Source organism: Puma concolor, chromosome C2, assembly GCF_028749965.1.
Source record: "Puma concolor isolate L17-30 chromosome C2, mPumCon1.1.hap2, whole genome shotgun sequence".
Classification (NCBI taxonomy): domain Eukaryota; kingdom Metazoa; phylum Chordata; class Mammalia; order Carnivora; family Felidae; genus Puma; species Puma concolor.
The window spans coordinates 146,595,182-146,613,020 of NC_141675.1; the positions used below are offsets into that span (position 1 = coordinate 146,595,182).

Here is a 17,839-nt window from a genome sequence, read left to right on the forward strand (position 1 = left end):
CAGGAGAAGGGCTCCGTGAGGAATCAGATGTAGATGACAGAGGTGACCAGGTATCCAGCTTACTCAGCCCCGTAGAAGGTGATGAACCATGATGGAGGAAGAAGTGAGGGTGGAAATGATGAGTCTGGTTTTGGAAACAGCCTGCGGGGTTTATAAGTCCATAGCTCAAAGAAGCTTCCAGATTCTCAGGCTCAGGCAGTGGCACCAACAGTCATCTAGGGGCCTTGCATGTGGCACCAGCAGCTGTTCTGACAAACCTGTCAGCCAATTCTCATCTCCAAGCTTTGCTCAGGCTGACCTCCTCTGAAGATGTGAGTTGTTCTCGCCTATCCTTAACCATCGTTTCCCAGGCACCCCCCACCCCCGCCCCCAGCTGGGACCCAGTTACTAACGTGCATGAGCCTGAAAAAATCTACTTCATCACTAACGCGTATGAGCCTTGGAAATCCACTTCACCGTTCAGGACCTCAGTGTCTCATCGGTGCAATGAGAGGGTTAGAAACGACCTCCAAGGCTCCTTCCTGTTCTCTGGGCTCTGGTTCTAAATAAGACGCGGCACTTTCGCTAGTACACCACCAGGGGGCACAAGAGAGGCGCCCTCTCAAGGGGCTGCCATGGAGGTGCCGGGGTCAACCCTCCCCCCGCCCCCCAACCTATGCAGGGCGCCGCACTGGAGAAGATAAAAGGTAGGACGCGATCCTTCTGAAGCCTCCTTAGGCAGATCCTTAGGCCTGGGGGGAAACAAACAAAAACGTTAAATAAGTAGCTGCCAACTTTCTATGTCTTTATACTCTTTACCACTTTATTAAAGTAAAAAGTATCTTACTGCTTCTTCACGGCCAGAGTTGGGATCAGATATATAAATTTTCAGAGCAAATTACATCCAATAATTTTCCGTCCAATTATAAGACAGACAAGGAGAAAAGGATTTTCTTGCTCATGATTGATACAGACCTGTAGTTCACGGCGCGGCTGGCTCATTAAAATCCCCGGCCTGCTTTTAAAATGTACTGATCGCAAAGTGAGACGCCGCAGGTCTCCCTTCAGCTTGGGACAGATTCCTGCTTCCCGCTCACCTCGCCCCACCTCACTCCTGCAAACTCAGCTCCCCTCTGTGTCAACCCTGGAAAAGAAAAGCTGGAGACCATCCGGCAGGTGTCCAGCAGGGGGCAGTGCTGTACACGTGGTACCTTCAAAGCCTTCGGCAAAAAGCTGCAAGGTGGTGGTTAACGCTGAGTGGTTCTCTTATCCTTATCGACGGGATAAAACCATAAAGAAAATACCACCAGAGACTTTTAGACGCTCGACTGTTACGTCTGTTCTTTTTCAAAGAGGCAGGGACAGTGTCTGATTCTAGCATTCTGTCATTATAGTCAATTAATTATCTAGCTGGCAATGCTGGGTTTTGCCAGTCTTCTTGTCTCTGTGTGTGGTCTAATCCTGGTCGTTAACACTTAACCGCCGGGGTGCAAGTCACGCTTTCTTTGTGCCTTCTCTTCTCGCGTCTATGGAGAGTAAGATATCCGTGCAACCCATCTCACAGGATTTTGTGAGGGTCGGACAGGGTATGTATCACTGGCGATTTGCCATGTGTAAAATGGCTGCGAATGGCAGGTGACACTTTTAGAGGTGAGGGGTCGCTGCACGGTGTTTTCTTTACACTTAGCCAAAAACGTAATTCAAACATCCAAAATTCCCGACTTGAAGTGGCGACCCTCATTTCTTTTTAGCGAGTATCTGACGTCCTGCAGTGTGTCCACTCAAATGAAATCTTTGCACCTCTTAGAAACTATTGATATAGTTAATAGTTAAAGCATGTTTAATGGCACCGGGAGCTCCTGATTATGTATAAGTGAAATTAAGCAGACTATAGTATAATAAAGTACAATATGACTCCCTTTCAATATGCATGTATTGGGGCGCCTGGGGGGCTCGGTTGGGCGTCCGATTTCCGCTGGGGTCATGATCTCACGGTGGGTGGGTTCAAGCCCCACGTGAGGCTCTGTGCTGACAGCTCGGAGCCTGGAGCCTGCTTCGGATTCTGTGTCTCCGTCTCTCTCTGTCCCTCCCCTGCTCATGCTCGGTCTCTCTCTCTCTCTCTTTCTCTCAAAAATAAATAAACATTAACAATTTTTTAAATATGCATGTATCTATATCTGTGTGTTAGATATGCATATGCATATAAAAATAGAGGGAAATGGAAGCCAGTACCCCAGATGGAAGCAATGGGTATGTCTGGGCGAAGTGGACCCACCGGGCGTGGCCGCCTCCCTGAGTCATTCTTCAGACTGAAGAGCAAGAAATGGGCTAATGGGACAACTAATTGGGTTTCCCTTCATTTCACTTTACTATTAATGTATCTTAACATAAATAAAACTGCATACATTTGAACTCACCTTAATTTAGTAATTTAAAAAATAAACACGCAAAAGCAAATTCAAGTGTTTCAGTCAATGCGAGGGGTGTTTGATTTCACACCCGTGAAAATCCTCAGGTTGCATGTTTCTTCCGTATTCCCATTTCAAACATGGAGCTCCTTCTCAGAAGTTCTTGGGAAGGAAGGGAAAATGGCTCTCAGTGAACAGAAGCTCCACACGATGTGTTTGGTTATCAGGGACATTTTGATGTGAGGAACAAAGGCAAATGAAAAATTAAATTTCCTTACTGCCTGCAGCCCATTGACAGGCCCTTGAAACAGGCAGAGAGACCCTCTGAGAGCTCAGCTTTTGCTAAGGGCAAAAGGCAATTTTAGCCTGATTCCCACCCCCCCCCCCCCAGGGCCCTGTAAGTCTACTTTAACATATAAAAATTCCTTTAGAGGGGCGCCTGGGTGGCGCAGTCGGTTAAGCGTCCGACTTCAGCCAGGTCACGATCTCGCGGTCCGTGAGTTCGAGCCCCGCGTCGGGCTCTGGGCTGATGGCTCAGAGCCTGGAGCCTGTTTCTGATTCTGTGTCTCCCTCTCTCTCTGCCCCTCCCCCGTTCATGCTCTGTCTCTCTCTGTCCCAAAAATAAAAATAAAAAAAAAATAAAAATAAAAAAAAAAAAAAAAAAAAAAAAAATTCCTTTAGAAACTTCCTTTATCGCCCCTCCCCCAAGATATATGTTGGCAATCAGACTCCAAGCTTGTGGCCCCTGACACATATCTGAAGGGTCTCATGACTGAGTTTTTACCAGACCGTAATAAATGACCTTTTCTTAACAGCTAGCCCCCTCAAGGTCCTGGAAACCTTGCTTCCAAAGTTCCTTAGAGACTTGCACTGTCCCTAAACCCCCTCCCAACCTGAAGGTATATAATCTGTCATCTGTCACAATCCCAGGACAGCTCTTCCTGCCCACGGGCCCTGTCCCCTTGCTTTAATAAAATCACCTTTATGCCCTGAAGACGTCTCAAGAATCTTTCTTGGGGCGCCTGGGTGGCGCAGTCGGTTTAGCGTCCGACTTCAGCCAGGTCACGATCTCGCGGTCCGTGAGTTCGAGCCCCGCGTCAGGCTCTGGGCTGATGGCTCGGAGCCTGGAGCCTGTTTCCGATTCTGTGTCTCCCTCTCTCTCTGCCCCTCCCCCGTTCATGCTCTGTCTCTCTCTGTCCCAAAAATAAATAAAAACATTGAAAAAAAAATATTAAAAAAAAAAAAAAAGAATTCTTTCTTGGCTATGGGCTCCGAACCCCAACATTTCCATATCACATTTCATGATTTCATTTTGCCAAACTGTGGGCTTCTTGGGTCAGGAACTATGCTTATCCACCTTGTGCTCCCAATCTCTTATTATCTTGCCCCCACTCAATAAATGTTAGAGGTATGGATTTTCAAATTTTCAAGGTAAATTAGATCCAGTGCTCTTGGGTCCAATAACACGACAGAGAGCCAGAAAAGGATGAAGTTCCTTGCCTGTGGGTGATGGAGTCCTGTAGTTCGCAGCCCTACTGGCACCTTGGAACCACCCGAATGCTTATTAAATTAAACTGAAGTCAGTGGGTGTAGCGCTACCTTGTTTTTTTAACCTCTGGTAAGATTCCTTGGTATGAGTCATTGATTTAACCTTTCCACATCTCTCTCATCTGTATATTTGTTGCTATTGTAAATCTCATAATACTCAAACACATCTCTTTGCTTAGATGAGACTATCAAACATCTATTTTCTAAAGCGAAGGTTTATATATAAAGCAACGAACTAGAAATAGATTAGATATTACTACCTACAGAATTAGTCCATAATGGGGTTATAACAGTTAGTATTGGGCCCACTGTCCAGCTGGGTGTGAGATTTACATTCGAGATAGTAGAGGTCTACCAAGTGCCTTGCCTAAAGGTATCCTATCTAGGTTCCATTCAACATTTTTTGGTTTGGCTTTGAGGGTCCTCTAGTCCTGTACGGACACCTCAGAATTTAAAGGATTTCCTTTGGCCACCAAATAGCATTTACTAACCAATACATATGATTTTATAAATATTTCTCTCGGAGAAATATACCAATCACTCCGACCAGCATGTGTGTGTGATGGCACCAGTTACTGTGCGTCCAGTTCAAAGTGAGGAAATGAACTATTTGAGTCCATCTCAGGCCTTTTCTGAAGGCTGACGTAGCATTTCATTAAGCCATTTAAAGACTGAAATCAGCTCTGGACCTCTCTACTTATATAAAGTGAATAAAAGCTGGGCTTCACATAGTCTAGCATTAAAAAAAAAATACACTGATGCCAACCTGGAGCCTGTGATGCTCTTGGTCGGAGGTGGGTCCCAGCATCAACCTATTTTCAAAGCTACTCGGGGTTGAGTACTGCTGATGCATTAAGATTTTCTCTTTTTTTTAATTTTTTTTTAATGTTTATTTATGTATTGAGACAGAGTGAGAGCATGCGTGTGCACATACATAAGCTGGGGAAAGGGTAAAGAGAGGGGGAGAGGGAGAATCCCAAGTAGGCTCTGCATTGTCAGTGCAGAGCCCGACCCGGGGCTCAAACTCACAAACCATGAGCTCATGAACTGAGGTGAAATCAGAAGTCAGACACTTTAACCAACTGAGCCACCCAGGTGCCTGTCAATTGCAATTCTGAAAACTCAGGTATCATTTAAAAATATTTTTTAATGTTTATTTATTTTTGAGAGACACTGAGCGTGAGCAGGGGAGAGGCAGAGAGAGAGGGAGACACAGAATCTAAGCAGGCTCCAGGCTCCGAACTGTCAGCTCAGAGCCCGACGTGGGGCTCGAACTCACAGACCGTGAGATCACAACCCGAGCCGAAGTCGGACACCCCACCGACTGAGCCACCCAAAACTCAAATATCACTTTACACAATTGCAATAACTACCAACCTCTTGAAAATTTCCAAAAAAAAAAAAAAAAAAATGATGATGAGGAAGGGGAAGGAATTATCAATAAAACAATGGTAGAATTCTCAAATGTGTGCCTTATAAAAATTGACTCAATAATGTAACTTTAAGAGAAATTACACATGTCCTGGGTAAGATTTACTATGGAAGAGTAGGAAAAAATGAAAAACAGTTGATAGAATTCTACGAATGTGTTTTAGATTTTTTTGTACATAGCATTATATGAGTAATGTAAAATTCAAGCAGAAAAAAGATTTTAGTAAAATTTTCCTATCTTAGCTAAGACATGGATTGTGCAGTGGATTTTAATGCACTTTTAATTCCAAAATTGGGGTGCTTCAGACTCAGCCCCCTGGACAGAAATTATTGAGTCATGTGGTAAATGACATAGGACTCATCTACAAGTTGCTATTTTGATTGAAGCTTCCATGTTTGTTTTAAAAATGTCATTTTTCCAATCAAATAAATTAAATGTACTTATGTACTTTCAAGGTAGCTTTTATATTTTTTTTAATTTCTATATCAAACCTTTTTTTTTTTTTTTTTTAAGATTGCATTTTTAATCTCTACACCCAATGTGGGGCTCGAACTCACAATCTCAAGATCAAGGGCAACATGCTTTTCTGACTGAGCCAGCCAGGCACCACTAAAGTTCTACATAAAAATTAAAAAAAAAAAAATTTTTTTATTATTTTAGGGAGAGAGAGAGAGCATGAGTAGGGGAGAGGGGCAGAGGGAGAGAGAGAGAGAGAGAGAGAGAGAGAGAGAGAGAGAGAATCTTCAGCAGGTTCCACTCTCAGCGCAAAGCCCGACGCAGGGCTCCATCCCACAACCCTGGGATCATGACCTGAGCTGAAATCAATAGTTGGACGCTCAACCAACTGAACTACCCAGGCAATCCCTAAAAACTTTTATTTTAATCACTAATGTCACTACTAAGTGTAGATTTATATATATTTTTATATATATATAAAATATATATAAATATATATAACTTTTATATATAATATATATATAACTTTTATATATTTTATTATATATATTATATATATATAACTTATATATATAATATATATAACTTATATATATATATTTTTATATATATAAAATATATATATATATAAATATATATAACTTTTATATATATAACAGAGTGATGAATAACTTTACGAGTGAATAGAAATCCCTGATGAGAATAAAGCATTTTTCAGCTTCTCTGGAAAGACTGGTCCAAATCAGAGCCAGAAGTTTCCATTGCAAAGCTGGCACCATGTCATCATCTCAGGGCACTGGTAAGTTGAGATTGCCATGAGGTTGAGGCCCTGCTACCTCCTGGTCCTGGCTGGGGGTAGAAGGAAGCAGAAAGTGACCATTAATTGAGTCACATGGTGAAGTAGGTATTATTATCCTCTTTGAGATGAGGAAGCAGAAGCGTTTGGTGCCTGGCCCGGGATCACACAGCTGGTTCAAGCACACGGGGGTCTCATGACAAAGCCCATTCACTTTCTGTCCAGTTAGCCTCCCTGATTCTCAATGAAGAGACAAGTATGAACAAGCATGGACTGCCCTCTAAAATAACTCAAACTTCTAAGGCAATAATTTTCCATTTTGTCTCAAAAACTTTCCCAGATAATTTTTTTAGATTACGTACCCCCTCTCATTGACATATGTCTTTTTTTGTCATAAATTTAAATTGTTTCAAAGGATGCAATTTCTGGTTCTGATAGATTTTTGCAGTAATGGTCCCTAATGAATGGCACCTCGATGGATCCATGCCCTTGGGTAACTAGTTCCTTACCAACCTGCCTCTGGGTTTGGCTACATGTCTTGCTTTAGCCGAGGGGATATTAGCAAAGTTGAGATGGGAAGGGGCTTGAAAACTGCATTGGAGCTTGGCCTCTGATGTTCTTTGGAACCCCAAGGCCACCATACATTCACTGAATATTTATATCTCCACAGAATGCATATATGGAAGCCCTAACCTCCAATGTTATGGTGTTAAGAGGTGGGGCCTTTGAGAGGTAATTAGGTTTAGATTAGCTCATGAGTGTGATACTCTCATGATGAGATTAGTGCCTTTATAAAGGGAAGAGAGACATCTCTCTTTCTCTACCCACAGGTACCAAGAAAAGGCCATGTGAGGACCCAGCCAGAAGGAAGCCATCTACAAGCTCAGAAGTGAGCTCTTACCAAGCCTTCAATCTGCCACCACCTTAATCTTGGACTCCACAGCCTCCAGGACCGTGGCAAATGAATGTCTGCTGTTTAAGCCACCCAGTCTATGGTATTGGTTGCAGTGGCTCCAACTGACCAAGACACCATGTGAAGAAGCCTGTGCTAGTCTATTGGGTGAAGAAAGACCACGTAGAGAAGAGACAAGCTATCCCAGCTGAGGACCATCTGACCAAATAGACTTCCACCTGACCAACATGTGACTGAGGCCACAGGACCTGAGTGAGACCATCGCTAAGCTTCCAATTGACAAGAGATCAGCCAACCCAACAGAGACCAAAAGAATTTCCAGCTGACCCACAGAATCACCAATATCGTAAATGTTGATGACGCCACTGAGACTTAAAATGGCTTGTTACATAGCAACTGATACACACGTATTATATAAGTTGATATTTTAATTTTTTTTAATGTTCATTCTTTGAGAGAGAAAGAGAGAGAGCATGAGCAGGGGAGGGGCAGAGAGAGGAAGACACAGAATTCAAAGCAAGCTCCAGGCTCTGAGCTGTCAGCGCAGAGCCCGACGCGGGGCTCGAACTCACAAACTGCGAGATCATGACCTGAGCCGAAGTTGGACGCTTAACTGATTGAGCCACCCAGGCACCCCTAAAAGTTGATATTTTAAAGTAAAATAATACTGGGGTGCCCGGGGCGGCTCAGTCAGGTAAGCATCCAACTCTTGATTTTTGATCGGGTCGTGATCTCATAGTCGGGCTCTGTGCTGACAGTGCAGAGTCTGCTTGGAATTCTCATTCTCTCTCTCTCTCTCTCTCTGCCACTACCCCACTCTCTTTCTCTCTCCAAATAAATAAATAAAAATTTTTTAAAGGTATACAATAAAATAATACTCACTTTTAATGTATCTTACACAATCTGTATACTATACCAATTGGACACCCATCATCCATTTTAAGACTCAAAAATTTTTTTCTTTAAATTTGTTTTCCTCATCCCCTAGCTCTCTAATATACTACTTTACAATAAAAATCTCTATATAAATGTATTTGTTAATGGGGTGCCCGGGTGGCTCAGTCAGTTAAGCATCTGATGTCAGCTCAGGTCATAATCTCATGGTTTGTGACTTTGAGCCCCAGGTTAGGCACCATGCTGACAGCGTGGAGCCTGGAGCCTGCTTCGGATTCTAGGTCTCTCTCTCCCTCTGCCCCTCCCCCACTTGTGTTATCTCTCTCACAAAATTAAACATTAAAAAATAATTAAAAAATAAAAGTTTTGGCATTTGTTGGGACATCTGGGTGGCTCAGTTGGTTAAGCGTCCGACTTTGACTCAGGTCATGATCTCAGGGTTCCTATGTTTGAGCCCCACCTCTCCCCTCCCCCCGCCCCCTCATCAGGCTCTGTGCTGAGAGCTCAGAGCCTGGAGCCTGCTTCAGATTCTGTGTCTCTTCTCTCTGTCCCTCCCCTGCTTCAGCTCTCTCAAAAATAAACATTAAAAAAAATTAAAACAAAAAGTTTGGCATTTCCTATGATTATAAAGCCCCAACTACTTCTTTAAAAATCACTTTTGGGGGCGCCTGGGTGGCGCAGTCGGTTAAGCGTCCGACTTCAGCCAGGTCACGATCTCGCGGTCCGTGAGTTCGAGCCCCGCGTCGGGCTCTGGGCTGATGGCTCGGAGCCTGGAGCCTGTTTCCGATTCTGTGTCTCCCTCTCTCTCTGCCCCTCCCCCGTTCATGCTCTGTCTCTCTCTGTCCCAAAAATAAATAAAAAACGTTGAAAACAAAAATTAAAAAAAAATAAATAAATAAAAATCACTTTTGGATTGAGTTAGGATTACAATTGTTACCGGTACAATTGACCAATAAGAAAAAACAGATAAGATATTATTAAATGTAAAAGGTGACATTTCACTGGAAATGATCTCTTAATGACATGGAAGTGTTTGGGTATTTTTCTCAATTAGTTCATGTTTCCAGAAGGGATCCTATTTTTAGCCACATAAAGACTTGAGCACCAATTCTCTTCCTACTTTTCACGTTTATAATGAAAGCACAGAGAAAGCAAACTGAAACCACCTGACATGGAAAAGTATGAGCATCCTGGTCAGTAGAGTCATTTGCTCTCTCAACACACTATTTTTCTGTGTCTATTTGATGCCCCAGAGGTTTGTGCTCCCAAGCGTGATCCACAATGGATGAGAACAGTCTCTCTTCCATAAAGAGGGGGAAGATTCTAAGAAGGGCGGGAGAAAACTTCTACTTCCTTCACAAGCACACTCCCAGGCAGATGAAGGTGAGGAGATTGGGAGGTGGATTCCCCTGAAACGATCTGCATTTTGAACCCGCAGCAAAGTCACATTTTGGCTCAAGGATCATTGCTCCGGTGAGTCAGGGTCATCTTCCTCTCACGGGTGGTGACAAACTCCCGGAGACGTGGAGAGTTTATTGAAAATCCACCAATAGGGAGCGCCTGGGTGGCTCAGTTGGTTAAGCGTTGGACTTCAGCTCAGGTCATGATTTCACGGTTCATGGGTTCAAGCCCCACTCGGGCTTTGTGCTGACAGCTTAGAGTCTGGAGCCTGCTTTGGATTCTGTGTCTCCCTCCTCTCTCTGCCCCTCTCCTGCTTGCTCTGTCTCTCAAAAATGAATAAACATTAAAAAATTTTAAAAAAGAAAGAAAAGAAAATCTACCAGTCATTGCTCCTCCCTCTGTTCTACAAAAATCTTTTCCATAATGGTTTTTAGTAAAAAACATCAAGATTTATTTCAAACATAAATTTCATCCCAACCATGTATCCCTACCTTGACTTTCTCTGATTTTTTTTTGAAAAAAAAAAAAAAATCTACAAGCCTTTATTTTGTTTCCAAAGGCCATTTTCTTCATTATGGATAAGAGGACTCTGGGGAAAGGAATGAATTGCCCAAACATGTCTGTGCTATGAAACTGATTTTATCACTACTGTAAAAGTTCCTCCCTCATGTAAATCTAGAGGGAAAACAAGAAGTAACATATGTGGAGTGAGGGTATTTAAAACCCTTGGAGTTTGGAAGGGAGACCTCTCAAGGATGGTCGTGTCACATTAAGTACCCAAATCCTGTAGCTTAATGGCCAAACGTTCCTGTGAAACTGAGTGTGGACAGGAGGAAGGACAGGACACTGGGAGATGGTCCACCCACCAGGATATCCAGCCCAAGGATCTAATACAAACGCAGGTGATAATGCCAGTCTCCGTGGCAAAGCCATAGGCATTTCTGTGGCAAAGTGAAGACACCAGACAGGAAAGTGGATCTTGACGACTCACCAGAAGCCAAACAGGTCAGCAGTATGGCCCCTACAATGTAGAAATGTACATCAAAATCTTCAAGACACATATACATACACTCAAAGCTATTTCAATGACTGTACCCTAACAAGTGCACAAAGAATACGCAACACATACGTTCACGGTATTTTTCTATAATAATAAAAACCAGAATCCTTCATGACCATCAGCAGGGAACTGAACATAGAAATTATGGTAAACCACAGTCCATCCATTAAAATGGATGACTATGTAGCAATGACTCTGAATGCTACAAACCCATTTACTGTCTTAGGCAAATGGCCACAATTTGTATCACTGAGGGTAAAACTCAGATTAATAAAAAAAAGTATGTGTTAATAAAATAGTATGAACCCATTTCGTAAGTGTGTGCGTGTTTTGTCGGCACACAGGGGCACACCCATGCATGTATTCAAGGAGTCAGTCAGGAAGGACATGAGCCAAAACGTGAACGCCTTGATTGAAAGCGAACCAACCCTTTATGTCTACAGCACAAGGCAATGACACCGGGCACAAAACACAAGCACAGACCTGAACACAACGGAACACAGGATGTTCTATTTAAGATGACGACACAGAACTCAGAAACCAACGAGTTCTTGGGATCGGCTCGGGAAGCCCTAGGTGGCTTCCAGGAAAATGGGCCAAGTCCTAAAGCCAAAGAGAATGGGGCTGGTGCTCAGAAATGCTGTGAGGGTCCCACTGAATTTGACCTGGATGTGGGGCATGTTGAAAGGACATGTAAAATGGCGTTCTTTTCTACGGATTCTGCTCTATAGTGGTTCCTGATATTTAAAATATTAAGGTTTAGGTTTTTAAAAAAGTATCGGGGCATCTGGGTGCCTCCGCTGGTTAAAGACTGACTCTTGATTTTGGCTCCGGTCACGATCCCACGGTTTGTGTCCTCGCTGACAGTGTGGAGCCTGTTTGGGATTCTCTCTCTCCCCCTCTCTGTTCCTCTCCTACTTTCTCTCTCTCAAAATAAGTAAACTTTAAACAAATAATAAAAATAAAAACAATGCCCCCAAACCACAAAGAACAAGAATCCAGCCCACAAACAGAGAACAGACTGATGGCTGCCAGAGAGGTGGGGGTGGACAAAATGAGTCAAAGGTTCAAAAGGTACAAATTTCCAGTTCTAAGATGAGTAAGTCCTCAGGAAGTAACATACATCATGGTGACTATAGTTAAAATACCATACTGCAGATCTGAATATACCTAGAAGAGTGGATCTTGAAGGCTCTCATCACAAGAAAAACTATGTATGGTGACAGATATTAACTGTACTACTGAGGAGGCCATTTTGCAATATACACGAATACCAAATCACCTGAAACTAAGATATTATAGGTCAATTACACCTCAAGTTGAAAAAATTAAAAAATAACACACAAAATTTTTTTTTTAATGTTTATTATTTTGACAGAGACAGAGTGTGGCCAGGGGAGGAGCTGAGAGTGAGAGGGAGACACAGAATCTGAAACAGGCTCCAGGCTTCGGGCTGTCAGCACAGAGCCCGACGCAGGGCTCGAACTCAGGAACGGTGACATCATGACCTGAGCTGAAGTCAGACACTTAACCGACTGAGCCACCCAGGCACCCCCAACACAAAAAAATAAAAAAAAAAAAAAAAAACACACAAAAAAAACACAAAAGCATGAAAAGCTCTACCAAGTCAGCTTTCCCTTGATGATCACGATAATTATTGAGAGAGAGAGAGAGAAACAAAAGGGCATTCCCAGGAATCTCCTCTTTCCCACTGCCAACAGTCCACACCCATCCTCCCATCCAAAAAGGCACAGGACCGTCCAGATACTTTTCAGTATTTTTATTGTTTGACAGGCATTTACAACGTTCCATTCGTAGACCTAAAAACATAAAAATAGACCTTCTTTCAGCTTATAAAAGAAATATATAAGAACTTTTGACATAGACACGTCATGACCTTATGTACAAGAGACAATGGCACCCTCTCTAAGCACCAGACTTTCTAGCATCTGCAGACGGAACCGTTGCACTGGGACTAGTGTGGCTATCAGAAGTCTCTGCTTCCGTTTTCCATCTGGACACAATCGAACTGGAGGTGATATGGAACAATGCAGTGGTACAAAGGGTATAGAAACCATTCTAAAGCTTTTTAAGAAAACCAGAAGATATAGCAAAAATTTAATAGAATAAAACTTTCAAAAGATCAAGCTCAAAGCCCTGGAAACCCGAAAGGGGGGGGGGGGGAGGGGACAGAGGGTGGAAAAGCAGGTAAAGCAAGCAGGGGTACCAGAGCGTGATGTTCTGAACTCTCTATTGTCTGGAAATATAAAGTCATAACTGATTTTTATAAAATATAACTCCTAAAGCTACTATAAAATTCAGGTCTTTAAAGTACCTACTGATGTGTCAAACACCAAATAGATATTTTCCCCAAAAAAGAAAGTTTTCATATTATTGAAACCCTTCTTAGGAAGTGGACATTGTGAAATGGGAGAAAAAAAAAAAAAGCTATAAACCGTTTTAAAAGAATCAAAAGTGCTTTAACTTGTTTTTGTTCTTCCTATTTGGAAATCTGTTGAGAACGTTAGGTTTTTTAGCGTGTTTACCCTGTTTTTGTTGGCATGTTGAAAGTATTAAACACAAGATAGGTTTCTGAAGAGGCTGTTTTGTTAAGGGGTCTGGTGTGGACCGTCAGGGAAGGGACAGGTATTCTATGGATGAGGATGCAACTTTGATGGGAAAACCAATGATCACCATGGCAACCCCTTGAGAAGGAGCCTCCCCTCCCCCGCCACGTGCAACAGACATAACACACTGCCCATCCGGGTGTCATGTTTAACCCAGCCAAGCTCCCATCTCGCATAGAGATTCAAACATTTAAAAAAAAAAAAAAAAAGGCAATCTGTTTCTTTAAAAGTTTCTCCTAAGCATCTTGTTGGCCTTTCATATATAAATATAAAATCACCATGCCTCACTCTCTCTGTAAAAGGTAAAATCCTCATTTCTTTAGATTCAGAGTTACACTAGCACTGTAAAATTCTTATCTGTTTGTGCCCCTGCATCTCAAGTAAAATACAAAAAATAGTGTTTTTTTGTGTGTTTTTTTTTTCAAGTGATAAATTTGGATCTCTTCTTAAAGAGTTTGGCATCTTTATAATTCTATGCAAAACTAGAACTTCCGAACACGGACACTGAGTAAGACCAGCCATGGACCAAAACAGAAGAGAGAGAAGAAAACAAACAAACAAAAAACCAACAAAAAAAAAACCCCAAAAAACAACTCATCAAAACATACATCTCCACCGTCTCCTCACACATTCTTAAAATACACAGATATTCTCAGACATTTAAGAGGGGAAGGAGTAAGAACATTGTAGACGGTACAGTTGCTTTGTTGTGTTTTGTGTTTGAACGTGGTTTCCCCAACTGAGAGATGGCTCCTGGACTGATTTCAGATAGAGCGACTTTTATTATTGTTAGTTTTTGTGCTGTCCCTTCAACTAATCTGTCGTAACATACTTAAAACACCCGGGGTGATTCTTCCTCCAGTGCTACAGAATCTTTTTTTTGTTTTATTTTTGAATTTTTCCGGCCCTGATTAGTTGAGGATAAGAGCCCTTAGGAATGTACAGAAGATGGAACTCGAGCTTATTTGGGATTCTGGACAATTCTTTCTGATGTCATGAGAGATGACGAAGTTGGGTGGCGACGTGGCTTCAGCACAAAGTCAAGCCGCCAAAACCGTGTGTGTGTGCAAGAGTGCCACCTACGGGGACATTCTCCTCCTTGAGGGGACAGGAGGGGGCAGGGGGAGGGCGGGGCGTGGGGGGTGGGGAGTATCTACACACACTCTCTAGGGGGAAAGTGACAGTCAGATCTCAGTGTTCAGTTTCCTGGAGGGGGCAAAGTCTTCGCGCCTAACCCAGATGACTTCCTCGCTCGGGCCCTCCAGGCCTCCATTGATGCCCGACAGGGCGGCTTGCTTCTTGAGCTGCATCATGCGGGACGCGTGACTATCCAGGCTTTTGCGGCCTCTCTCCCGCTGACTGATGGACGCAGCCTGAAGCTGCTCGGGCAGGTCTGTGTCCACCGCGGCGCCCTTCACGGACTCACAGAACTCATCATCGTCACTGAGGATGTCTGTCTCCTTGATGTCGTCTTGCTCCTCGTACTGAGCAAGATCAAACTGCTCCTCTACCCATCGGTCAGTGTCCCCGCCACCGGGGGGCTGCTGGGACTCTTTCTCCGGGCTGCTGGCCGAGATGGCATCAGAGTCAATGGTAAACCTGTTTCGAGCCAGTCGCCGCCTCCTTCTGCCAAGAGACTTGCTTGGGGCGGACACTGCACACACACACAAAAATATAAAAAGAAAACCCCCACATGCTTTACATGCGATGAAAATCCAGACAGCAAAGAAAAGAAAAAGAAATGCTAAATGGTATTTATTTGATGTCGTTCGGGGCTTAAAGTCCAGATTTCACCAGTCTGCCTTAGAGTCTTTATTTCACACAGATGTCTGGACTTGGAGGATGTCATAGCAACGGACCGAAGGGCAGGGCAGGGGGAACAGAGGGACGCAGGGGGCTGTCGGTTATGGGGAAAAGGGGATTCACCTCCCTCTGAAACAATCCATTTCTCTATCTACCCTGTGCTACACCCAGTTGACCTCTGACCCTGGGATTAGTTAGTGCCCTCAGCCCTGACGATGTCCCATGGTGCAGTGCTCTGGGGATCCCCAGGGGCTGTCCTAGGGTCATGTAGCTGGAATGGGTCTCTGGTAAGGGTAGGGGGTGCTTTTAGGGTTCCACTGGCTTCGTAGAAATCACACATCAAGGAGGCAGAAGTTTGGGTCCAAGTTATACTGCTCTCTGGGAAACCAAATGTCACATTTCTGGAGGATCTGCAGTGAAGTAAGGGCACGGCGTCCCTCACGCAGAGCCTACAGGAGAGTGGCTCTCAGAGACACCAAGTCTCCAGTCACGGCCCTGCCCGCTTTCTGACAAAGCCCCACGTCAACTGTGAGGCTGAGCAAATGTGAGCTTTAGTCCCTCCTGACGACATTCTGTGTGTCACCGATTACTCTCCTACAGATCAATTAAAATACCGGTGCCCGAGTGGAATGAGAAAGAAGTCATATATGACACCCATGCCATTGATCCTCAAAGCGCTGTATAAAGGGACTCACCATTACCAACAAACAGATCTTTGAATTAGTTTGTTCACCCCACAGCCCTCTAGGAAGCCAGAGTTTTTCAAAACACACAAGACGCCACTCAATCAAGCAAACGAACACTCCCACCACACGCTCACACACAAAAGACACATACACAAGGGACGCCACTGCCTGGTCCCTGCTAGTCAAGGGGCTGTGGCATTAGACACGAGAAGGTGAAATGCAACATGGGGTTCCCAGTGGAGGGGAAGAGCCTAAACCCCCATTAGGAGCCGCGTTCCCGGCATCTAAGCCCTAAAACCATTAAACTGTTTTCGGTGTAAGAAGTACGATAGCTATTCCCAAGTACTGCCAAACATAGCCATGACTCCAAACACAGCAGGTATACGGGCAGTGGGTTGGATGACGCCCTCACTTGGCTCCCATTCCGGCCATCCTCTGGCTCAGATCCCTAGGTTTCTATCGTTCTACCAGCTGAAAATGGAACAAACGGACATCGCTCTTGATCAAGGAGGGAAATCGAATAAAGGTTTCCAGGAAAAATGGAAAAAAAGAGAGAAAAAAAAAAGGCACTACTTTTACTCCAGTGGGAAAAAGCAAAACTTCCTGTTCAGTTTATCCCAATCCCACCATAGTGGAATCTGCCTGTCTCCAATCGCCATATTAGAACCACCTCAATTCAAAATTGGGCTACTGGAAATATTTTTGCCAATGCTCAAGTATTCAGGGGTAAAGTGTGTTAATGTGTGTATTTTTGAAATGTGTCAGAAATACGATGCGTTGACGGACGATAGATGGACAGATACGGGATAAGGAAAATACAAAACAAAAACAAAAACAAAAACAAACCCCAATTATAGAATGGATGGTAGGTTCTGTATGTGTACAATTCTTTCATTTTCATTGGGCTTTTGGCAGACATAAAGTACTTGCAGACTGAGTACTGAGGCAAGACACTTGGCTTTACTGTCCTTTTCAATCAGAACAGAGAAATAAACTACCTGGGTATTTATGACAATGCACAATGAAGCACGAGTATTTATCCTTTGTTAAAAGGATACTTCATAACCTGGACGGCTATACAGGGTTCAGGGAGACCATCTCTGACTTGCGTATTCCCAACTCATTGTTAAGACTTGTGACAAACTGGTGCTGGCTGAGCCACTCAAGCATCATCTTTAAATCGTCTAACATGAAGATGCTGACGATGATACTGAGGGGTTTGCAGAATGGCCAAAACTTTCTTCAGCTAACTATGAGCCATCAGGCAGACAACTTCCAATCAGCCAAAGCCAACAGGCTGACATTGAGGGTTTCTCTTGGTGTCCATGATGGTGTAACTCTGCATTCGTTTTCGCTCCAAAGGGGTCTTAGCAGGAAAACTTCTGAGTGTCCTGCAGACTAAAATCGCTTAGTTTTAACGCAAATGCAGCTCTGAATTTAGGTTCGTTGATTAACAACTGAAACCTAGCCAATGACAAGCACATTTCCTGAGGCTGGCACGCGTATTCGCAATCCGAATTTAAACATTCCCTGGCAAGTAAAAAGGTTAGGCGAGACAATTCTCAGGAGAAGTGCTCTACTGTGAGGTATAAAGGGATCTGCAAAGTTTTCTTCACATGAGGACTCCGCGAGAAATTGTGGATACAAAGGTATGTCAGATTCTCAAGACACTTGGAGAACCCAACAGAACACGAGATGTTCACTGCACTAGGTTTTCAACAGACGTTTATCAACTGATTGGAGAGTAGGTTCGACTTAACTAACCCCCAACATTAGTTAAATGTAAGGTGCCTCAAGAACATAATACCCCACGTCAAGCTAAGTAGGCTAGGTCTA

General features: G+C 43.5%; 1 protein-coding gene across 11 annotated transcripts in view; it reads right to left on the minus strand.

Moving 5' to 3' along the window:
* Window positions 1-12,652: 12,652 nt before the first annotated feature.
* The window catches only part of TIAM1 (TIAM Rac1 associated GEF 1), a 394,514-nt gene continuing 389,327 nt past the window's right edge, over window positions 12,653-17,839 (minus strand). For all 11 annotated transcript variants that reach the window (XM_086675833.1, XM_086675832.1, XM_086675835.1 and 8 more), the window contains one exon: window positions 12,653-15,168. In XM_086675833.1, the coding sequence (XP_086531959.1) occupies window positions 14,699-15,168 (470 nt within the window). In that variant the 3' untranslated portion in view covers window positions 12,653-14,698. The remainder of the gene's footprint in view (window positions 15,169-17,839) is intronic.